General features: G+C 39.7%; 1 protein-coding gene across 10 annotated transcripts in view; it reads left to right on the top strand.

Moving 5' to 3' along the window:
• The window catches only part of LOC122658879, a 71,026-nt gene continuing 45,755 nt past the window's right edge, over positions 1 to 25,271 (top strand). For 5 of the 10 annotated variants that reach the window (XM_043854024.1, XM_043854021.1, XM_043854028.1 and 2 more), the window contains exons 1-9: positions 1 to 463; positions 593 to 689; positions 1,065 to 3,310; positions 11,506 to 11,620; positions 21,178 to 22,071; positions 22,400 to 22,730; positions 22,813 to 23,315; positions 23,710 to 23,836; positions 23,935 to 24,059. In XM_043854024.1, the coding sequence (XP_043709959.1) occupies positions 183 to 463; positions 593 to 689; positions 1,065 to 3,310; positions 11,506 to 11,620; positions 21,178 to 22,071; positions 22,400 to 22,730; positions 22,813 to 23,315; positions 23,710 to 23,836; positions 23,935 to 24,059 (4,719 nt within the window). In that variant the 5' untranslated portion in view covers positions 1 to 182. The remainder of the gene's footprint in view (positions 464 to 592; positions 690 to 1,064; positions 3,311 to 11,505; positions 11,621 to 21,177; positions 22,072 to 22,399; positions 22,731 to 22,812; positions 23,316 to 23,709; positions 23,837 to 23,934; positions 24,060 to 25,271) is intronic. The other 5 variants (XM_043854020.1, XM_043854025.1, XM_043854022.1 and 2 more) reach the window with 3 other exon arrangements.

Genomic DNA, 25,271 nt, shown 5'->3' with positions numbered 1-25,271 from the left:
TAGTGTTTGATTGCTTCTTTCTGTTATGTTTTTACCGCCATTTGCCATAACCGCGATTGGCATCACCACTGTAGAATCGAACATCTGCTTCACTTGATCTACAGAATTTCAGTTTCTCTAATGGAGAAAGGACGATTTCGCGGACAACTTTTGCCCTGAATTTTCGAATCTTGTTTCTGGAAATGTTCTTCGATCGCACTATCCGATCGAAGCTCTGTTCTCTGTTGCGGCCATGGCTGCGAGAAGAACCAGAGTTGGAGCTCAAATTAGGGCTCCTGAGGTCACATGGGAGTGTGGAAAACCTCCATTTCGACAATTTTGCTCTCAACCAGCTAATCGACGAGACCTCATGCTTATCTTTCGAAAACGTTAGGGTTAGACATATGACCGTTGGAATTTCTTACTGGTCGGTTCCCGCCTTTTCAGTCGATGTGCATGGGGTTGATATTACACTTTCAGTAAGGTGTGGTCTCTACTTTAGTTTGTGCTATTTGAGATTAAGATCTCTGATACAACGTCTTCTTAACGACTATGCTTATTTATCCTGGGTTGACGGATTCTTTTATCTGTTATTTTTTTTTTAATCCCCAAGGAAACCGGTTGAGGAGACATGTTCGCGTCAGGTGCCGAACTGGACTGACTCATCTAGAAAGGAGATGAATGAGATTCTTTCTGTCATTGACCCACAGGTATGTGAGTTCTATTTGCGTTCTTGATTTTGATGGTTGTGGGCACTCTATCCCCTTTAGAATGGTTATATGTGCAATGGTTACTCGTCTAAAAAGTCTGAAAACTATCAACTGGGATTTGGGTTCAGGTCCAGTCCAGGAGGTGATCCTTGATTGGATGGTGACTTACACCTAGTCTGCTACGATTTTCACTATTCATATCTTCTCTTGGAGCATGGGATAAAAATTTCTCTGTCTAAACAATTCCTCAGCCGCACACACATCTACAAACACGGCCACGTGCACCACACATTATTCCTCGCAAGCAGAAGTAATGGATATATAATGGTTTTACTTCTAAAAAAAAATTACTAAAACATTTGTTGTGAACTTCAGGGCACTGCTTTGCATGAGAACATTGGAAAGATTTCCGTCATCGATTCTGCAAGAAATCAGCTTACCAATTCTTTTTTAAATGTTATACTCAAGCATTGTCGGTTACAAATGCATGATATTCATTTGGAAGTGCAATTGCCTGTCATAGATGGTGCATGTTCATTGAAGATAAAGGAGCTTAGTCTGGAAGGTCAGAGCCATGAGCATGCTTGTTTGCTTAGAGGACTTGTTGGTGCACTATTTGTGCCTCAAAGGGACAGCTCTTTGGTTCTTAATGGTAGAGGTTTGGAGATTAGGATGAAGAGAGAAGACCATGTTAACTGTGTATTTGCTTCCTGGAATCTTTTCACTTCTATGAGACTGATCAATCTTCAGGTTGTAGACGTTGATCTTTGTATACCAGAATTAAATTCTACATTTTCTCCAGCTGATCTTGCTATCCTTATTGCTTTTGATATTTCATCTTCAAAAACAGTTAAGTATGCTAGAAATGGTAAGGAACTATGGAAAACAGTTGCAAGGAGAATTGATTGTTTGACTTCAAGTTCCAGGTTCTCCTTTCATAAGTTAGTTGATATTGCTGGCCTATGGTTACGTCATGTCCGTGCTTATGAGTCCTTGCTATTTCTAGTTGGACATTCTTCAGAGAAAATAGTCAAAAGATCTGCTATTAGGATGTCACAGGATAGAAAATTTGCGAGCTCTGTTAAGCACCAGTGGAAGGTAATTTCTGAAATTGAGAAGAAGCTTCCAATAGAGACTGTTGCACGGGCACGGCGAATAGCACGTCACAGAGCAGCATTGCATGTACAGCGTGCTGAATGTAACAACTCTGAGTTAGTAGGGAATATTTATACCAAATTCTTCTCATTGCTCTCTCTTGTTTGGAAAATGATGTCCTGTTTATTCTATTCGATAACACGTTTTCTTTTCCTGAGTAAGGTCTTGGATCAAGATCAACAAGAAGGGCTTCCTGAAGTTGTTTCTCAAGATTCCTCTTTCCAGCGTTGTTTCAGTTTATACCTTGGAAAATTTTCAATTACTCTCTCCCCTGCAAGTTCCTTTCACCATCTTGATACTGAAAATTTGGGGTTGCATATTCAAATATCTCATTTTGATTTATTTTCATTTTGTCTGGCAACTGAAGCATTGTTCTTGACTTATGCAACATGCAACACGAAGCAGTCTCTATCCTTGGCTTGTGGGGATTTAAAAGTTATCCCCTTGTCATATTCTAGATTTCCCATAATGAAGAAAAATTTGAGGAAAGAAACAAACCACTCTTTCAAAGAACATATAATTGGGAGAATTAATGATTCAGGGGCAATTCTTTGGAGCGAGCCTGCTCCACAGTTTGTTGTCTCAGAAGATATGACTGATTCTGCTGATTCTACTTGTACGCATTCTGTTTTACTTTTGGAAAATCATTTAGAAGAAATATGGTTAAAGTGGAAAAGAACTTGCAAAAAAATTGGGGGAAGTAACACCGAAAATTTGGAGAACCCTTTCCTTCTCTGTGAGATCAAAAGCTCTTTAATGGATCCATGCTTCAAGCAGCCAGATTATGGGCTTTTGAAATGTGTTTTGACCATGGGAAAGTTAAACTGTCATGTGGGGTACTCATCTGTAATGTCTATTGCTCTGATACAATGGCAGCTACAGCATTCTCTTCTTTTTACTAGAAGCAATGAGATGCCAGGGCCTAATCCACTTTCTGTTAGAATTGATGGTGAGTCTACAGAAATCAAATGGAATGATTATTATGAATCCTGCAGTGGTGGAATGAAGATGGTTTTACTCAGGGTGATTCCGGAGAAAAACATAGAAGTTGGAGTACTCGTAGCTGGTGCTAATATCCGTTTATCATTGAAAGAAGGTATGCTCGGTGGCAGAGAACAGGATGTCAATCATGTTGCTACTCAAGATCCTGGTGATTTATTCCTTGGGTTAGATCTCCATGGCATCGACTTTGCTGTTTGGCCAACATCCAGAGCTGAGTCGGAAGCCCGGCCTGGTGAACCAAGATTAGATGGTTTGAGATTGGAGTGCCGCCGGTTGAAGAGACCTCGGCCGGTAGATATTCCAAAAGCAGATCCAAATGATAATTATGTCTCTCAAAGGCAGATTGTACTCGATTCTTGCCTGAAAATTAATGGTTTAAATGTTTACTTGGAGGATTTTGAAAAAAATCTACAGTGTCAAGTATTTGTATTACCACAGTTAACCTTCCAGTGTTCATCCTGCAGGTAGGCATTCTGAAGTTTCTGTTCCATTTCCTTTTTCTCCTGTTAAAAAACATGAAAATTTGATATGCACAATATCCATTAGGACTTTCTAAATGACACCTCTATAGGTTTATTTAGAATTTGTAACCTTCTTTTGATTGCTCTTATCTTATTCCCCAAAAAATTTTAAAGTCGGGTAAAAAAGAGTTTTTAAAATAATTAGAAAATAACTTATCATTATGTCATAATCAAAGGTTGTTATTCTCTTGCACATTTTCAAGTACACATATAAAATGACAAGATTTACCCTTATTGGAAAAAAATGTGTTTTATTAAAATGACAAAAAAGTAAGGTTACAAATTTTTTGACACCTTAAGGGGTGTCAATAAGAAAATCCCATATCCATTTGATATTTGTGCACTTCCTTTGTCTTTGGTTGAAAATCTTGACATAACTTCATTTATTTGTCCATGCATGTGCTCAAGTATGAGTTTTATCTTCATTCTCAGTTTTTTGATATATTTTTTGGTTGGAGCTAGCAATTCTTATGTATCTTGAATATCCTATGAACTTATCTATTGGCTGAACTTGTTTTAGACTGTTCTTCATGGGCACTTTGTTTGGACTTGAGATTTCTGTTTATTACTGTCGAAGAAGGCTATGATGAACAACAACTTAGGGTACTCTTCCAGCTGGTTTGCTCATAACTTTATTGATACATACATTTGGTCATTACAGGAACCATGTTGCATCTCTTCAAATCGATTTTGTTATTCTGGTCCTTGTCAATTCTAATGTACTCACTTACGAATGCAGTTTGAGTAATTTCTTACTGAAGGTTTGGTTTTATAGATGTCTTAGTAGCAAAATTATGCAAATTCAATATTGTGCTCTTGTCATTTCCATTTGATGATGTTCCTCGTTTTCATTAGCTAGTAGAAATTTACTGTTGGGAAGTTTAAAAGAATCAAGGTTATGCAAATGCCTTCACACTAAGCATGGGATTGATGAGTGATGACCCTGCTTCTTGAAAGTCACAGGCCTGTAGAGAACCAGAACTAGTAGATTACAAGAAGGAATGAAGGATGGTATCTTAAGAAGCAGAGAAAAGCCTCTAAACTTATATAGGTTTGAGAACAGATGAAGGAGAAGAACCAACGAGCTTCTAATCGGGGATTTCGTAGGTCTGGCCTTGTTCTACAAATCCTGTTGTTCTCATCTTTCTGAACAAGCTATTTAGATCTCTGTTTTGAACCAGGATTTGCCCTTGTAGCTGGCCAAAATTTTAGTAGGAGTTTTCAGGATTATGTGAGAATCTGATAGAAAAAGGAAAATCTCAACCCTTTTCCTGTGTCTTTTGAATCGGTTCCATGTTCCTCTTTCTTTTCTCTCTCTCATGCTCTGTTTTTTTTACAAAAATAAATCTTTTTCTTCTCTGTTACTCTCATGCTTCTTCATTTTTTCATTTGATACGTCGTCTAAAACTCTAGCAGTCTAGCTTCATAGTGTGTTTGACCTTCCCTAAGAACTGCATTCAAAACCTTGAGTTTGGTGGATTCTTTCGTCATAGTTTTGACTTTTGAAACCTTTCTTCCAAGGTTCCTTATTTCGGTTTCGGCAAGGATTTTGACCTTGGTTGAAACTGAAATGAACCGTGAAATGGCCATTTCGATGGCCAAATGATGCAATTTTGTTCTGAAACTTCTTGTAGTGCTTATTTAAGCATGTTTGCTCATGTTTGAATCATTAGATTAGAAAAAAGACCCCAAGTGGTAGTTTGGCTTCAGACCCTAGGTTTTTAGTGTATATCGTAGCCTACTGTATCCTTTCCCTTATATAGCTTATTGGCCCTATTCTACACATAATTAGTCCTATAACATACAACTTTAAAAGAAAATAAATTAAAATATGAGATAGGAATGAAGAACCATAAAATTGGAAACAACAACAACAACTGAGCCTTACCCCAACTAAATTCCAATCAGCTCTATTCAAGGTCATACTTGATACAAGGCCTAAGGTATGCATGTCTTTCGTCACCACTTCTCCCAAGGTCATTTTAGGTCTGCCCTTGGCTCTTTTAGTTCTTTCAATCTGAATCAAATCACTCCTTTGTACTGGGGCATCCAAAGGCCTCCGTTGAACACATGGTTCAAAATCTCGCGATATATCGCCGATATTTCGGATATCTCGACACTGCTGAGACGAGATGACCATACGAAATGAAAAAGTCCAAATTTCGGTATAATACTTAAACAATGTGTATTTAACTCTTTATACATCAGGGTTTGACCGTATACTGTCAATTAAGGGTGCAAACCTAAAACACCACTTTGAGTTCTTTTTTTGGCAATATGAAGGTTTAAATGTGTTTATTTAGCTTAAATAAGGGTGTAAATGAAGTATCAAGCCTTAATATGGCCAAAACCCCACCGAGATGGACTGCCGAAATATGACAGAAAAATGCCATATGTCGGCAAAATTTCGGTAACTTTCGGGTATTTTGGAAATCTCGACTTGCCCGAAATGGCGAGACAAGACGAGATCTTGAACTTTGGTTGAACATGGCCATGCCACCTCAAATGACTTTCTCGTAGCTTATCATGTATCAGAGCTACTCCCAAATCAACTCTAATACGATCATTCTTTACTTTATCCTTCCTAGTTTTGCCACTTATCCATCTCAACATCCTCATCTCCGCTACATTGAGTTTATTTATATGATGCGTCTTAACTGCCAACATTCTGCACCATACATCATAGTTGGTCGTATGATTGTCCTATACAAATTTTCCTTTAAGTTTTAAAAGAATACGCCGATAACACAACAATCCGGATGCACCTCTCCACTTCATCTATCCTATTTTAATTCTCTGTGAAACATCATCCTCTATATCACCCTCTTTATTTAGATTGAGCCCAGATACCTAAAATAATCATTTTACGAAATCTCCCTCATCAGTTTTCACCTCCTCAGTGTCCGTCCTAGTGTAACCAAAGTTACACACTGTATATTTTGTCTTCATTCTTCTTATCTTAAAACCTTTTGATTCCAAGGTTGATCTCCATAACTCAAACTTGGCGTTAATCCCTTCTTTTGTCTCATCAGCAAAAAACATACACCATTGAACTTCATGTTGAATGTCTCTGGTTAAATCATCCATGATAAGTGCAAACAGATAAGGGCTGAAAGCTGATCCTTGATGTAACCCAATTGTAATTAGGATTCACTACGTTGACCCCCCTCCATTTTACACTTGTTATCACACCATCATACATATCTTTAAGAGTAAATTACTCCCCCTCCCCTCGATTATGCTCTAATGACAAACCCCTCCCCTGGGTTTTGAGTAATGACTCTCCCCTCCCCTACATTCCCAAGATTCTAACAACTGTACCCATTCCGTTAAAAAGGGCTGTTAAGTGATGACATCACCCTAATTATATTCATTTAAACCCAAACTGCCCTTATATTTGTAATGTTCCAATAATATCCCCACCTAATAAAATAGGAAAAATCTGTGGAAAAAGAGAAGTAATTAAAAAAAAAAAGAAAAAAAAAAAGAAGGAAACGGAGAGGAGGGGGAGGTGTTGAGAAGGAACTCCGAAAATGTTGATTTTAGGATCCAAAGAGTACCTTTATTAATTGAATGCAGAGGAGCTCCAGGATCTGAAAAATCAAGGTTTTTCGCTTCTGATGATTCTCGTACCAGACAACTTGGGATCGATCTACCTCGATGATGTGGAAATTGGAAGAACTACCTCAGATTTGCGTCTTTGCTGTGACTGATCGATCTACAGAGAAGAAGGAAGAGGAAGAGTAGCAGAGTGAAAAAAAAAAAAAAAAGAGGAACGACGAATTTAGAGATCTTTCACTTTATTATCTTATTTATAGAGCAGTAAAATCGAAGGACAAAGCTCTGTGTTGAGTTAAATTCTGATTTTTAAGAGTTTTGAGAGTAATTAGGGAAATGGGGAGCTATAAGATGCTTTTCTGCTTTACGAGAAAGTTCAGGAATAGCGAGGCAGGGCCACAGGCGGACGTGAGAAATGCCTTCAAGTAATACTCCGAAAGGGGGAATTACATGACAGCTGAGCTGCTTCGTCGTTTCTTGGTTGAGGTTCAAGGTGATGTTAATGCGACAATCGCTGATGCAGAGAATATCATTCATCAAGTTGTTCAGCGACGACATAACCGAGATGGGAGTTGGTTGCAGATCCAAGCCGGGAGATGGGAGTTGGTTGCAGGTCCAAGCCGTAAGAGAATAACCGAGATGGGAGTTGGTTGTAGGTCCAAGCGGAGATGGAAGATGCACGTCCAAGCAGTTGCAGAGAGAGATGTGTTGCAGGTTGTTGCGGTAATGGCTATTTTAGTAGGTGAAAGATGCACTTCCATCTTCCCTTTCTTGTTTCCACGGGTGGGAGACGATAGAGCAAGGAGAGAGAAGTTAGAATAGGGTTTTTAGACAAACTGTAAAAGGGTACTAGAGTCTTTTCCCATCACTTAACAGCCCTTTTTAACGGAATGGGTACGGTTGTTAGAATCTTGGGAATGCAGGGGAGGGGAGAGTCATTACTCAAAACCAAGGGCAGGGGTTTGTCATTAGAGCATAATCGAGGGGAGGGGGGAGTAATTTACTCTATCTTTAATTATTTCCACACATTTACTTAAGACACTTCTCTTCTCTGGCACTTGCCAGATTAACTCTCTAGGGAGTCATAATCTTTTTCTAGGTGAATAAAGGCCATATGGAGATCCTTCTTGCAATCTCTAAATCTTTCCATGAGTCTCATAAGTAAGTAAATAGCTTCTATCATGGATCTTCCTGGCATGAAACCAAATTGGTTCTCCGTAAAAGTAGTTTCTTGTTTCAGATGGGTTCCAATAACCCTCTCCCATAATTTCTCAGTATGACTCATTAGTTTTATGCTTCTATAGTTATTGCAGATGTGAATATCACCTTCATTTTTGTAAATTGGAACCACGATGCTTCTCCTCTATTCATTTGACATTTTCCTTGTGCTCATAATCCTATAAAACAGCTTGGTTAGCCAAGATAAGTCACAGGTTCCTAAGCTCTTCCACACTTCTATTGGAACCTCATTTGGGCTTTGTGCCTTGCCTACTTGCATCCTCCTTTAAGCTTCTTTTACTTCAGTCACCCTAATCTTTTCGTATGTAGTAATTGACATGTGGTGTCTTGATGGGTAATGCAGTCTTTCGGAATACTATTTCTCGAAGTGTCTTCATTTAGTAGGCTGCAAAAATAACCTTCCCATCTCTTCTTAATGTCTTCATCCCTTATTAATACTTTACCATCTTCACTTTTAATACATCTAACATGGTTGAGATCTCTATTCTTCCTTTCCCTCACTTTATCTATCTTATAGATAGCTTTTCCCCTTTACTTTGTGCTCAGATTGTTATAAAGATCTTTATATAAAATTGGTAGCATTACACAATTAACAAGCTGTGAAACCCAAGGTACTAAAACTCAGAACTCGACCCTGGGAAAAACCGAGATCTCGGTCGAGTTGGTGCATTTTTTTTTTCAACTCGAAACCTGGTTTCAGTGGGTTTTAGACCTAGTTTGGGTCTAAAACTTGGTACTCAGCCTATTTTAGGCCATTTAAACACAATGCCACTATCAGATTTTGCAAAAACAAAGTCCAAATAGAAGTTTCACTTAGTGGGAGAGCATGACAAATACAGGACGAACACTTATTTATGCCTACAAACATTTATTTATGCCTAATATCATTTAAGTAAATGCTACTTAAGATATTATTCATAAATAAGCAAATACCCCCTATTTTGAATCCAATAAAAATAGTTAAAAAATAAAATTCCAAAAGGAAAAAAAGTCAACCCCCCAATTCAAGAACAAAAATTGGATTTTTTGCGGTAGATGCAATTTTCAATATTCTAATGCTGGGGTTTTTCTCAAATTTGAAAATTTAATAAATCTTAATATGGTAAAACATTGCTAAAAACCAAAAGTGCGGTAAAATATTCATTTGTTTTGATGTCCAAAAAAATATTTTCATTCAGAGCGATTTTGACAGCATTCGCGCACACCAAATTAAATTTGACCGGTACATAACTCCTTGAATATAAATCAGATTTAAGCAATCTTGGATTTGTTGGAAAGCTTACAAAAACATTTACTTATGATATTAGGCATAAATAAGTGTTTGTCCTGGTTTCTGGCATAAATAGGTGTCTGTATACCATGGTTTGCATAGGTAGGTGTCTGTATACTAAGAATTCCGACTGAGATCTCGAGATCTGACACTCATATAAAGGAGTTTGAGTTGAGATTCTCGAGATCTTGCGAGATCTCCCTCGAGTTGTTGCACTTTTTCAACTCGTATGCCATCTTGTCTCGACCCCTTGGAAAATCGAGATCTCGATCTATGGTGAAACCATTTAACGTTGCAAATCCCCAATACATTGTCAAAAAATGTCATTGTATACACTTAATAAGCAGAAATGTAGATTACATTATAACTTTACAATCATACTAATCAATGCCATCATAGTTGTTAAAGCGACAAGGCGACAAAGGTGTTGGAGGGCCTTCCTAAGCGCTTAGGCAATAAGGTGGCCGATAGGCAATGTCTAGGTGACCAAGGCGTTCTAGTCTTCTATTTTTTATGTATCCATTATATTTACTAGTACTATTATAATAAATAACGAAGGCCCAAATAGCATATTAGAAATTATAGAATTCTACTTATATGCTAAAAACAAGCGCATGCAACATGCTCATATTTTTTAATCTTAAACAAACAAGGCATTGCACATGGAAGAGTCATTAGTGATGGCAAAGTAGGTCTATTTTGAATTATGAATTAAATCACCCAGAAGATTGCAGAAAAAGCAAATTGGGGCTATTTTGAATTATGAATTAAAATGTAATATCTGTCAGCAAGTGATATAATGACACAGATGAAAATAGCCGCATAAAGATGTGATAACCTTTTGAGGCATTACTTACAAAGATGACCATTCAAGGTCTCCAGAAAAGTTGCAATTGCTGTTATAATGTTCGAGATTGGGAAAATATGACTTGTTTCTCATGTGACACATGCCCTCTTTATTTATAATATGGAGGAGAATATTCTAGAATGAATACAAGACCAAATTACCTAGGCGGGCGCCTTGTCGTCTAAGTGCTTAGGCACCCCCTCCACTGCCTTGACAACTATGTAAGCTATATTAGAGCAATGTTAAAGGCCTGCCACCTTCGGTGTTATTTCATCTTCTTGTAAATATTTCCGCAGCTCTGATTGCTTGCTTGAACCAACAGCCCTCACACGAGCTTGGATGAGTCCAGCTAAATTTTCTTGGTTCTTCTTCAATATTATCTTCCAGATTACTCTGCTAAATACTGCTGAGTACTTATACTCCCTGCTATTATTGTGTTCATTTTGCTGCTGGTTTTTTTTTTTTTGTTTTTTCTGATGCGACTGCAGTATTTGTGTTGTTTCTATTTTTTCCCCTGCATCAGTATTGTTCTTGTCACGAACTGTTTTTGTTTGTTATTATTACTGTTACCGTTAATTTTATTTTTAATGTTTGTTTGCTTTCTTATTTTTTCAGCTTTACATGTTAATAGCCAGTTGCCAATGTTATGTTTTGGTTGTATAGATTGGCTTTCTAACTAGCAAAGGGAAGAGATCGACTGCCAACCCTATCTGATTCTCAAAGAACTATAAGGACATGTGGAGATGTCAAATTGGTCCATAACTTTACTTACAACTAGATAATGATGTGGACAACATATCCATCAAATTTGGGTATTAGAGGAACTGTCACGTGGCAGTAATAGCTTGTGTGGGAGAAACCCTTCTGTTTAAGGTTGTGCCAGAAACATACTACCTCTAATAAAATCTCATATTGTTACTGATTAAAAGAAACAGAAAAATATATGGACCTCCTTTTGAGCTTTCATCAACAGTTAATTATTATCTGGTAAAAATTTGTTCACAACTAGATGGCAGCGTGGATCATTTGCTTTTAGACACTTTGACACTGGCCATTTATTGGTACATGAATTCTTAGAGCTTTTGTGGTTTCTGTTTAATATATTAAGCCATTTCATGACTAATTCTTACAGTGCCTTCATCTAGAAAGATTGTTGTGTTCATAGGAATCATGGTATATGAAAACCTTTGCAGATTTGTGTGACATATAATGAATCTCTTGCAGGGACTTTTTTTACTCATTCACAACATCCTTTTCTGCTTTATCAGTGGCTTTGTGTATGATGATTACGGGGTTCACTGTTTTATCGTACATTGATGAGCTGTCCATTTTCTTCAAGGTGAATCTATAATCTTGTATCCCTTGAATTAGGATAGGATGTCAAACTGTCGTTATTCTCTCTCTCATTTCCCACAATGATCTCGGAAACTAATATTTTTTCTTATGATGCTTGGATGTTTCGTCTTTTTTGTTATGAATTAATGCTCCCTTCCTTAAGACACGTTGTTTTCAATAGTGATTTGTTTTGCGAGAAGGGCTATTTATATTCAGTATAAAATTCTTTTGATTGGTGACTTGAGTTATTGTATAAAGAAAGCAAAAGAAGATACAGGGAAGGAATGTCCTCCCTAAAAGGGGCAAAGAACTGTGGCACTGGAGATTGAGATGAATGAGCTAAATATCAGCGCACAGGAACAGACCGAGTTTAATGGTCCCTTAAGTACTTATTAGTAAACTAAGAATTAACTGTTGTCAATAACAACCATGAAGCAAACGAACTCCCGATCCTGTCCTCCTACATGCACGAACTGGACATCTAAAAGAAACTGAAGCAAGCTACTGCTTATAATGCATTTGGCATCCTTACTCGCTATGCTTTCCATGGTGCAGAGTTTTGTACTTGAAAGCTGTAAGATAAAACGAAGAAGAAAGAAGAAGAGAGGAGGAGGAAGAAGAGAGGAGGAGGAAGAAGGGGGGCTGCAGCCGTTAGTTTGACTGCACCCAAAACATATTATCTAAATAGGGTAAAAAATAAATAACACCCATAGACAAAAATACCCCCAATAGAGGAATCGTGAATAGGGGCTGACGCTAGCCTATTCACGACTCCCCCTTACTTCTAACACTCCCCCTCAAGCTGGAGCATAGATGTTAATCATGCCTAGTTTGGTACAAATGTAATTCACTCTCATACTCCCCAAAGACTTGGTGAACAAATCAGCAAGCTGCTCCCCAGTGCGAATATGGCGAGGGGAAATAATCCCTTGCTGCAGCTTCTCACGAACAAAATGACAATCGACCTCAATGTGTTTCGTTCTCTCATGAAACACTGGATTCTCAGAAATCTGAATAGCAGCCTGACTGTCACACCACAACAGCATAGGAGAATCATCACCAAGTCCAAGTTCAGTCATCAACTGTTTAATACACATTAGTTCACAAGTGCCATGAGCCATAGCCCAATACTCCGACTCTGCACTAGACCGAGCTACTACAGTCTGTTTCTTGCTCTTCCATGAAACTAGGTTCCCTCCAACAAAGACATAATAGCCCGAAGTAGACTTTCGATCAATAGGAGATCCTGCCCAATCCGCATCAGTAAATCCTTCAATCCTTCTATGACCATGATTAGAATACAAGAGACCACGCCCTGGATCATTCTTAATATATCGCAACACCCTTATAACTGCCTCCCAATGAGCTGTCCTAGGGGCGGACATAAATTGACTCAGTGCATTGACAGGAAAAGAGATGTCAGGTCTAGTCATAGTCAAATAGTTGAGTTTCCCCACAAGCCTTCGATACTTCTCTGGATCATCCAGAACATCCCCATCCTCTGCCATGAGTTTCACATTTGGATCCATAGGAATATCCAAAGGCCTAGCACCCAGTAATCCTGTCTCTGAAAGTAAATCAAGCACATATTTTCGCTGTGAGAGCAAAATCCCTTTCCTTGATTGTGCTACCTCAATACCCAAGAAGTACTTCAGTTGTCCCAGGTCCTTAGTCTGGAATTGCTGTCCTAAATATGTCTTCAAGCTCTCAATACCTGAAGAGTCATCCCCTGGAATAACAATATCATCTACATAAACTACCAAAAATATCTTCCCTGCATCTGACTGCCTGAAAAACACTGAGTGATCACTCTTAGACCGAGTCAAACCAAACTCCAACACAACATCTGTAAAGCGGCCAAACCAAGCTCGCAGTGATTGTTTCAGCCCATGCAAAGATTTCCTCAGCTTACACACCTTACCAGACTCCCCCTGAGCAACAAAACCAGGAGGTTGCTCCATATACACCTCCTCAAGGAGGTCCCCATGCAAGAACGCATTCTTGACATCTAGCTGAAATAACAGCCAGTGATGTATAATAGCCAAAGAAATCAAAATGCTGACAGAAGTAAGCTTTGCAACCGGAGAGAAAGTATCCAGATAGTCCACACCATACACCTGGGCATAGCCCTTAGCAACAAGACGGGCCTTCAACCGAGCCACAGACCCATCAGGATTAAACTTCACCACAAATATCCAGCGACAACCGATAGCAGACTTACCAGAGGGTAAAGAAACAAGATCCCATGTCTGATTGTCCTTCAGAGCAGATAACTCCTCAGTCATGGCAGCCCTCCACCCAGGGTGAGCCAAGGCCTCTACCACCGACTTAGGAATAGGATAACTGTCAATAGTAGACAAACAAGCAACAAAAGAAGAGGACAAACGAGCATAGGACACAAAACGATCAATAGGGTATTTGGTACAACTTCGAACCCCCTTACGGATAGCAATAGGAACATCAAGATCAGAAATAGGAGGTACAGTAATAGGGGAGGAAGTACTTGAAGTGGGATCTGAAGGCGAGGATAACGTGGTAGAGGGTGCTGCCTGGGTACTGTATCTCTCCATAGGTGTAATGCGATGTATTGGCGCATCAGGTGGGCGACGATGAAAAACAGCCAGTGGTTTTGTTGGAGGTGGCACCGGAGGCAAAGGATCCTGCACAGGAGAAGAAGTATTGACAACATAAAGAGGGAGATCATCGTCCATCTCTGAAGCAGGCAATGAGGATGCAACAAATGGAGTAGATTCAAAGGAGGAGACATCAGCGGTCATAGTTGTCACGGCGTCACGGCGATCCAAGTCGGTGGAAGGGTGTCACGTCGATATATCGACATGTCGCCCGCCATGGCGTTGCCATGGCGAGCATGTCGACCATGTTTAATTTTTTATTTTCTGTATTTTTAATGTCATTTAGTATGCTATAATATATGTCCTATAACATCAAAAATCAACATGAAAGTGTACTACACTACTACTAATATACTATGCCACTATGGTTTAATTCATGAAAGTGTAACTAATATCCATTAGTGTATATGAAAGTATGAAAAATTGAAAATATAGATTAACCTATCAAATAATTGAAAGCAATAGTAAAAATCAAATGATAGGCTAACCTATTTACTGAAGCTTGATAGCAATAGTCTTTCTTTAGTGTATGTGATTTGGAGCAAAGCATCTAAGCTATTAAATGGTTTAAAAAAAAAAAATTTTAATCTAACTTTTATATGTACAAATATCGACCGATATGCCAACATATCGTGGTATGGCGTCCATGGCGACGCCATGGCGTCGCCATGGAAGCCATATCGAACGATATATTGACATCCACCATGGCGTAGCTCGATATGCCCCCTCTCCCAACGCCAGGACGCCATGACAACTATGTCAGCGGTAACAAAGTACTTTCGCAAATCAAAAGAATAACACCGGTAACCTTTTTGGGTTTTAGAATATCCCACGAAAAGACATTTAAGAGCTCTAGGATCCAACTTAGAGCGACCAGGACGATGATCCCGAATAAAACAAACACACCCAAAAACACGTGGTGGTAAGACAAACAACGGATGGGAAGGGAATAACAAAGAATATGGAATGCCACCACCCAAAACAGAAGAAGGCATGCGGTTAATAAGATAACACGCAGTCAAAACAGCATCAGCCCAAAAAACTTTAGCCACTTTCATCTCAAATAAAAGAGATCGAGTAACTTCCATCAAATGTCTGTTCTTCCTCTCAGCTACACCATTTTGTTGAGGTGTATCCGCACAAGAGGACTGATGAATGATCCCATGTTGAACCATAAACTCATTAAAGGGAGTAGAAAAATATTCTTTTGCATTGTCACTTCGAAGAATTTTCAAAGTAGTAAATTGAGTCTGAATTTCAAGCACAAAAGTACAAAAAATGGAAAATAATTCAGAATGATCCTTCATTAAATAAATCCAAGTAACTCTGGAAAAGTCATCTACAAAAGTGGCAAAGTAACGAAAACCCAACACAGACGAAACAGGACACGGACCCCACACATAAGAATGAACTAAAGAAAAGGGTTGGACATCCCTGTTACTGACTCGAGGGGGATAACTTACACGGTGAAGTTTCCCAAACTGACAAGACTCACACTGCAAACTAGACAAGGACTGAAACCGAATATTTAAAATCTTCAAACTTTGCAATGAAGGATGACCCAAACGACAGTGAATCTGAGGAGGAAGTGCCACACTCGAACACGCCACAGTGGATGCGTCGTCAAGAAGATACAGTTCCCCAGATACGCGACCTCTACCAATCGTCTTCCTCGACTGGAGATCCTGAAACTCACAATAATCAGGAAAAAAGGTAACCGAACAATTGTTAGCTTTGGTAAATTTTCGAACAGATAATAAATTGAAAGGAAATTTGGGCAAGTAAGAAACGAGAGACAACGACAAAGAGGGGGTAACATGCACAGTGCATGTACCCCGAACTTTAGCAAGAGACCCATCGGCTAACACAACATTGGAAGAAGATTCACGAAATGAAGAAAAAATACCTGATGCTCCAGTCATATGGTCCGAAGCACCTGAATCAATAGTCCAGGGACGAGAAGTAGATGATAGGCATGCAATAGCAGTACCTGGCTGAACTAGGGTAGCAGTGGAGAACTGAGATGACTGAGAATATTGAAATTGTGTAAACCGCTCATAGTCTTCATCAGACATAGTCACTGTTTTACCCTCAGGCTTAGAAGGAGGGGTAACCACCGGATCACTGCTGGCTGAATTTGCAAACTGAGGTGGTTTACCATGAAGCTTCCAACAAAAGCACTGAATGTGACCAGCTTTGCCACAATGATGACAAGTGCGCACCCGTCCTGAAGTCTCTGAAGTATCGGATGTGGGTGCTTTACTGTTCCCTGACCCACGACCACGGCTACCATCACTGCTGCCCGTACCTGTCCCACCACTGGACCCATGGTTGGGAAAGGCTGCAAGGGCTGAACTCTCATTACCATGAGAGGAATCTTGGCTGTTCTCACGAGAAACCCGTAAAAGTCTTGAAAAAGCTTCTGAAAGTGTGGTGACTCTATCCCCACCGAGGATTTGAGACCGTACTGGCTCAAATTCTTTTCGAAGTCCACCCAAAAATACCATAACTGCCAGCTGCTCTCGCTGTTGCTGCATCTCTTTCACATCAGACGTGATAGGAAGAATGGAATTCAGCTCCTCATATAGTCGCTTGAATTCCGCAAAATATTGGGTTACAGTCAGAGTCTTCTGATCCACCTTATAAAAAGCTTGGGACAGGTCATAAATCCGAGACAAGTTGTCCTTCCCAGAATAGAGGACATTCAAATATTCCCATAAGTCCTTTACTGTGTCAATGTGAGTAACCAGGTCTGCAATTTGATTATCCATTGAGTTCAACATCTGACTGAATATTCTTGCATCCACCGTATCCCATGTCATGCCTCCTTCAGGCTTTGTCTTGGTGAGATGATCCTGTTGATCATGCCCCGTCAAGGCCAATCGAATCACCTTCTTCCATTGCTGAAAATTAGAAATCCTTTCAAGTTTCCCTTCGGTAATGCGATGAGAAGAGGTGGACAGTTCTGTCACAGTAGTCTTTGCATCACCCATGCTGAAGTAAACCAAATTAAATCTTCACAGAGAAGTCACGGATAGAGTGCAACTAATGGACAGTAACCACTTCTGAACTTGCAAACTGATGGACAGCAACCACTTCTTACTTTCAAACACCTCTGAAATTGCAAACAGTTCTGAAACTGTAGGACAGCAAGGTGATACAACCTTCTATGACCTCCAATCAATCACAGCCAACACACGCCAGCCAATAACTCGATCCAAATCCAAAACATAAACAACTGAGACCTAGTTCTTTAATATAGTCATGAACTAGTCTCAAATAAAACCATAAAACTGCAGCAAAGGGTGCTGCATCCCCTTTAAGATGAGACCACGAGAAGTTCCAAAACCTTGAGTCTTCAAATCCGCAAGCTTATGCAAATCAAAACACAGGAACAGAGAGAGGATTAAGGATGAATAATCGACCTCTACAGTCCTAGCTCTGATACCATGTAAGATAAGTGAAGAAGAAGAAGAAAGAAGAAGAGAGGAGGAGGAAGAAGAGATTCTGCAGAATAGGGGCTGCAGCCGTTAGTTTGACTGCACCCAAAACATATTATTTAAATAGGGTAAAAAAAAATAACACCCATAGACAAAAATACCCCCAATAGAGGAATCGTGAATAGGGGCTGACGCTAGCCTATTCACGACTCCCCCTTACTTCTAACAAAAGCGAAGTATATAACACAGCTTGCAGAGAGCTATAAGCCCCTCAAAAACAATTCAACAGAATATCTGTCGATAGGAGAAGACACCAATGTGAAGATTATGTTGGATCTATGAGTGGCAAGAAATTGGTCAAGACAATTAAGGTAGAAAAAGTTAATTTGCTTTTTCTAAACTTGGATTAGCCCCTAAAACCTTACCCTTACTCAGTAGACTAGTATTGTCAAGGATTCTACTTATAAGCCTTCTCAGTTTTAATTGGTTAGAAGGGTATCTATTCAATTTGAAATTTAGTTATTGGTGTTTTAATTATTCTTGCTTCTTTCAAGTTTTTATGTTTGCCCTTTGTTTATATTTAGTCTTTTTTTGGATGAATAAAAAATTCATTATCAAAGGAAAGAGAAAGGGGGGGGGGGGGGAGGGCAAACAAAATACAAGACCCTGCCTTTACAAAGGGGGAGGCTAGGGCCTGCAAGAGGGGAGGGGAAGAATCTCAAGGAACCACAACAGGACAAAAAGGAAAAACCTAATCATAATCCAACATACAGGCTAATCTGCAAGAAGACCACTATGCCATGACAAGCTATCTCGGCAAAGGATATGGTTGCAGATATCCATACTTAGAGGCAAAAACTTCTCCTTGGAGGGAGAGGATAGTCCCCGAGGGGCCGCTTCTTAGGTTAAGAGGGGGGAACTTAAGTCGCGCCGGTGGTAGACACGAGGGGGTGGGGAGAGGAGGGACAACAGGGACTTGGCCAAGACCAAGGAGAGAAATGGGCCTGGAGATAGAAGGGGCAGATGGGTTAGGGACAATGGAATGGATGGGTGGGTCAGAAGGCTCATTAGTGGATAGACTAAAAGGGTGAGTGGATAGAAGGGCGGGAGAAGTCCTGAAGGCGTTAGAAAACGAGGGAGGTCTGGGACCCACATTAGAAGGGGAGGAAGGAACATGAGGGGAGTGATGATTGGGCCCCACAAGAGGGGAAAGCGTTGGAAATCTAGTAGTAGTGGAAGTAATGGAAGGGGAAAGGGTAAGATTGTCAACTGAAGATGCAGTTTTCTTAGGTATCGTGGGTTGCTGAAGATGGATACTGGTGTTCGTCTGAAACGAGGAAGATTGAATCCCAGGAGGGGATCTTGCTTTATCGACTGTAGAAGAACCTATGGGAGAGCAACGGCTCGAAGGGTGAACATCCGGATTGATTATGGTCGGAGCAGATGAGGCCTCAGGAGCAGAGCTGAGGGCAGCATCCTTGTCAGACTGCAAGGAAGTGAAACGGTTGTGACCGACAGTCACTGCTGAGCTATGGACCATTGGTAAGATCTGATGGTTGGCTGAGTGTCCTCTCGGAGAACCTGAAGCCCGAATACCCCTGGTGCCCTGCCATCTGTGACGGTGAGATATTGATCTACCTTTGCTAAGAGGGTGGGTATCACGAAGAGGGTTAGAATTTTGGGTGAGGTTCGATGGGGGAGGAGGATATAGGGTGAAGGGATGGTTCAAGTGGGGTGGGGGATGCCAGCAATAGAGGTTGAAGGGAGGTCTTCATGAACATCCGAAACAGTCTTGGGCGAGCATAGGTTGGAATCATGGCTAAAGAGCTTACATACCAAGCAGTGAGGGGGACTCCAATCGTATACAATTTCCTGTTGGAAGGAGAAATCATCTCCATCATTCACCGTAATGGGAGAAGGCAATGGTTCGTCTGCTGGAACTTCTATACAAATGCGAGCGTAGGCATGGCGATCTTTCCTCTGAATTCTAGCATGAGTACAGGGGGGAGTTCCTAGAACCGAACTCACTATGCTCAACCCCTCCATGCACCAGAAATGAAGAGGCAGGTTTGGGAGAGAGATCCATAAGGGGATGGTTGTCAGGTCTACTCGATGCAGCTGCAAGTGGTGGTTCCATTGACGGAGAAAGATAGGTTTCTTACTTTCCTCCCAACTTGCCATGGACCACCTTCAAGACTACGAACCTTGTCTTTTTTGTCTGAGAACTTAAAGATGAAAAATCCGTTGTCCATGAGGTAAATCTGGATATTCCCTTGCAATCTTCATTATTTGGTTAAGGACAGTATGACAATGTGGAACGGTGGTGTGAAGCCTATGATGTGGACAACAAGTGAGTTATGCCAAAGACTGGCTTCATCGTCAAGCAGTCCAGGAGGGCAGTGGGCAACTTTGAAGCTCTCGAAAATGGAAGGGGGAATGTAATGGAGAGGGAGGCCATCTCTCGCTGGGGTTGGAGCATGGCTGGAGATCGCACTCCAAGTAAAACCAATCGGAGGAGGGGTGGGAGAGGAAGAAGGGAGATCAGGGTTAGGGGATGAAGTCAGTCAAGGGGAGGACCTGGGTGGTGGCGGCACCACCACAGGGAAACTGGCCTTGAAGGTCGGAACTCAGGGAGGGAGAGCCTCGAGTGGCAGCCCATTTCACCTCTTCTTTCGGTAAGGCCAATTTGGAATCTTTTGTCCTAAGGCTTTAAGTTACTAACAAACATTTAACTGCCTATGATCAAATGCCTTTATTGATGCAACTCTCTTTGTTTATATTTAGTCTTATTAAATGTGAAACTAGAATTCTCACACCCCCCCCCCCCCCCGCCCCAAAAAAATGTGAGATCAAGATTCATAAGCTCACCGTCAATTTCCACTGTGAGCAAAAATATTCTTGTAATTTTGGGATGATCATGACATGTTTGATGCCAAGGCTCCTTGGATGAGTTCCTCGACAATAACTAACAAAATTTCAGCGAGTTGCATATTCTTATCCTCTGTGATTCAATATTCAGCACCTCTTTACATCTCACCTGTTTGTAGCATCTTCGATTGATTTCCTTATTTTGTCTTCAGCCTATTTGATGTTCTACTTGGGTTATTGGATTATCCGTTTGAAATGTGTATTTTTTCTGCATTGTAAATGCTAGTGCTTTTTTTTTTTTCTTGGTTTTTTTAAAGACATTGACTTCTCAATATCTTGGTTTATATTGTTCTGGTATATACATCACTTTGTTCTGATCTGGGTTTTGTCTCAGCAATTTATTTTGTTCCTTTTCTTTCTTTTAATAATATTGAGAAGAAATATAAGGGCATTTTCAGTTCCCTCTTGCTGCATTGTTACATATATTTACTTGTGATCCTCGAGTATCTTAACATAGATTTTCAGAGACAAGAAGATGCAGCTTTAGTTAACGTAGTCAAAGCTTGCATTTGTCCACTACTCTAATCCATTTTATGGTTAATGGACCCCCCAAAAAACAGGTAGTTGAAGATATACTTGCTGCAGTATCATATACTTTTACCAGTCCTGACTCTGATGGTGGTGTAAATTTTCAAGAATTTATGCAGAGAGACCTGCGATCTACTAAACTGGAAGCAAATGGAGATACATCAATGTCAGAAGCTAAGGGTGTCTCCTTGATTCTTAAGAGCACACAATTATGCATTGATGCGACTGTTGAGTTGAGATCACTGGATCTTGTTCTGCATGACTCTAGGAGAAACAATATTATCGAAAAGTATATGAAAGCCTATGGTATTTCCAGTTATAAAAAGCTGACCATGCATGATGTGGCTGGACGTGGTATTGCGACCAATTTACAGCAATCATGCATAAAAATATCCTGGGAGGAAGGAAAACTGGAAGTGCTCACTGAATTGGCAGGAATCCAGTCTGTTATTTTCCAATATTGGAGTGAGCTGGGACATTATAATGATCTTTCTGAGCTGAAAGATCTTCTTCATCAATCTCCTAACAGTTTATATGAATTTTCCCTTTCCAGCTGTGCACTGAATTTATGGGCTACCTCTGATAGGAATGCCTTAGCTTTGGGAAGAGTCGAAGATGGACTTGACAGATCGTCTTCTGATGCTAATAGTTCTTGTATAATGCAGAGTTCTCCTTTGAAACTTGTTAGTGAAATGTCAAATGTCCATTCTTCTAGTTTTAATCATGAAGGACGCAGTCGGTTGATTACTTCAAATATTCAAGCAGCATCACCAAGTCTGCAATTACTCATAACTGTTGAACTTGGCGAGTTTTTTATGGGAGAATGTGCTTTAAAGAAATTTCTTCTTGGAGCACATAAACCAAAGAAGCTTTTCTCTCAACTTTCTATTTGTGGAGAATTCCGTGCAATCTCATGGAAAATCCAGGTGCTTATAGTGATCTAGAAATACATTAGTAATCTGTTTTGTGCTGCCTTTCATGTTTTATTTGGCGATATGCTATTGACTTCCCGTCTTTCTCTATTGCTGTTTTCTTGATGTGCTTTTCTTAACTTATGGAGATGACTGTTCCTTTCATTATGTGTCTTTTAGGTGTATTCTAGATCACCCTCTTTAAACCTTTCTTCCCCCTGGCACTGACACTAAGACTCTGGAAGTAGGGGTTTTTTTTTTTCCGGTTGTGATTTTGTATTATGTTGAGAATTGTAGCCGCTTTCTGTTTCTAATGAGAATGAAACATGATGTTTCTGGACAGGGTGGTCATGCACTCCTTGAAACTACGGCTTTGTCTACATTTGTTCATTGTTTCACGGTGTACTTTCAGTGCATCGTGAGTCTCTCTTCAATGGTGAAATCATGGGTGTACAGTTCATCAGCGAAGCAGTATAATAGAGTTGAACCTGGAAACAGCACTAGTAGATTGAGAACTTGTCCTATACAGACAAGTACTGAAGGCACAGTATCCCCAGAATTGTCGTCTGAGACATGCAATGCATCCCCAGAGACCAAATGGGAGCTGTTGAAGGCTTTTACAATTAGATATTCTGAGTTTTATCTTGTGTTTGTTGCTACTGATGAATCTTCTGGTATGCATCTTTTCTCTTATTTATGGATGATTCTTGTTGTGTTGATCAAATATCTTAGCATGCTTATTCCGTTTTTTTGCAGGTGGAGTTTGGGAACTTGTATTAGAAGCTGATTTTCATTTGAACCTTGAATATGTGAACTTAAGAAGAAAAATCTTATTTGATCTATCCCGTCTGACAATCCTTTCCCTGCGTCTTCATGAAAGTTTTGTGGATCAAAGAATGGAGGAGTTTGAAATTTCCCATTTCCCATTTGCTTCATCTAGTTTTTTATCTCACTCTCCGTCTGGTGATCCTGCTCTAGAATTTCATCATTCACAGAACACCCCACAGGTTTTTGATGAAGCCAGTTCTTCAAGTCCTACTGTTCCACCAAGAGAATCTTCAGAGGAAAACACTTTAGGCCGTTCGTTTCCTTTGATCAATCATATGAATAATTGTATCTTGAAACATGCAAAATCTTCCCTTTTGGTTGAGAAGGCAGTGACAAGGGATGAAGTGGGTCCTCCATGCTTGAAACATGATTGGGTTGGGTGTGGTTCTATTTCTGGTTTTGATTTCACAATCTCTTTGTCTGACATACAGGTGAGCAATGCCCTACTATCTTTCTTCTTTTTTCTCAGTTTTGATTTTCCCATCAGTCAGTGCGATTGGTTGTTTGACTATAAGCTTTCAGTGGCCATACTAGGTGTGTGATAAGCTTACTGGCTGCTCCCCCGCTCATATGATTTTTATTTCTCAAGTTTTTGATCTTTGTGATCTCACAATTTCCTTCATCCCGCTTTTCAATATTTCTTTTGCTTGAGCTCAAATACCATGCATCACTACTTCATATAACACAATAAAAAATTAATTGCAGGAGGCAGTTCTATATTTTCATTTTGGGAATGCTATCCACCTATAGATATTTATTTTCAGAGTATGTTGGGTATCTAAGGTGTATCTTATTGTCCTTGGCTCCCTTGTTTCATTTCCTCAGATGCTCTTCTCTATTCTTTCACCCTTATCGGGGGTTTTCAGTGGGGAGACTGCTGGTGAACTGGAAGAAGGATGTTGGTCCCAGGACTTAGCACGGGAAAATGATTTTGGAGATACAATTCCTGATGGTATTTTGCTTTCATACATCTTTCCATTTGAATTTGTGGTCTTGTTTTCACAAACTTGGAGACCTTTAGCCAAACTAAAGGATCATGGGTTTTAACAGGAGCCATTGTTGCAATCCAAGATGTCCACCAGCATATGTATCTTGCAGTTGAAGCTGTGGTAAACAAGTACCAGTTAGTTGGTGTTCTCCATTATTCTCTTGTTGGAGAAAGGGCTATGTTCAGGGTAGGTCTTCACTTCTTCACATTGCATTCAACTCATACAGTGTTCTTGAAGATACAGTTTTGATAATGTACTCATATATTGCTATCTTGTGGACACCAATGTGATATACTAATTCTTATCCTTTTAAATGATTTTGCCCTGTTATATAAACAATGATACACGCTATTAGGGTGCAAATTAAGATGAAGTGATTCTATTTCCATCATAGTTGTAATGATTATTGTCTACTATCTCAAACAATATTGGATATATTGTTCTCTTTATTTTTGTGTGTGTGAGGGGGGGGGGGGGAGAAAACCATGATTTTGCAATGTTTTACCATATTAAGATTTATGTAATTTTTAAATTTGAGAAAAACCCTAGCATTTTAAAGTTGAAAATTGCACCTACCGCTGAAAATCCAGTTTTTGTTCTTGAACTGGGGGGTTGACTTTTTATCCTTTTGGATTTTGATTTCTTTTTTAACTATTTGTATTGGATTCAAATACGATGGTATTTGCTTATTTATGAAAACATCTTAAGTAAATGAAAAACATTTACTTAAATGATATTTGGCATAAATAAGTGTCTGTCCTGGTTTCGAACCAGGTGTCCTCAAGTTTCGATTGGGATAAATGAATTTATATAGGTGTTCAGGTCAAAACTTCTGAAATATGGACTGTTTTGCTCGAAACCTGGTCGAAACAGGTTGAGATGAATTGAAACCGGGGATTTTTTGGAGTTGTTGGCCATCTCGTCTCGGTAGCTGGCAAAACCGAGATGTTTTTCCATGCTTGAAAGGCTATCAAATCAGGAAACTGAGAATGATGATCACTGATTAATAGAGCTCTGATACCATGTTACAATATCAGATCTATAGACCAGCAACCACAAGAAAAAGATAGAAGAGAGAATGAGAGAAAGAGACTGATGGAGAAGGCTAGCAATCGTTAGCTAGGCCTTCCCCCTTTGATTTTATTTGTAACTTTGCTGATTACAAGAAGACTTTCCTACTAGGAATAGGAAAATACATATCATAAATAAACTCTTAACTAAGAAAACAGCAATACATCTAATCAAACTAGGAATACAAGGAAATAGCATAAGTAACTAGATAACATTCTAGAAACTGTAGCATTCATCTAGAGTCCACGATAGAGGACTCTCCTTATCGTGAAACATACCTAACCTATCCCACGGTTTAACATGGCTTATTCTATAGAAGATCTGGTG

The sequence above is a fragment of the Telopea speciosissima genome, chromosome 4 (assembly GCF_018873765.1).
Source record: "Telopea speciosissima isolate NSW1024214 ecotype Mountain lineage chromosome 4, Tspe_v1, whole genome shotgun sequence".
Taxonomy (NCBI): domain Eukaryota; kingdom Viridiplantae; phylum Streptophyta; class Magnoliopsida; order Proteales; family Proteaceae; genus Telopea; species Telopea speciosissima.
Note: the sequence above shows the minus strand (reverse complement) of the source record. Positions and strands in the feature narration are given on the sequence as shown.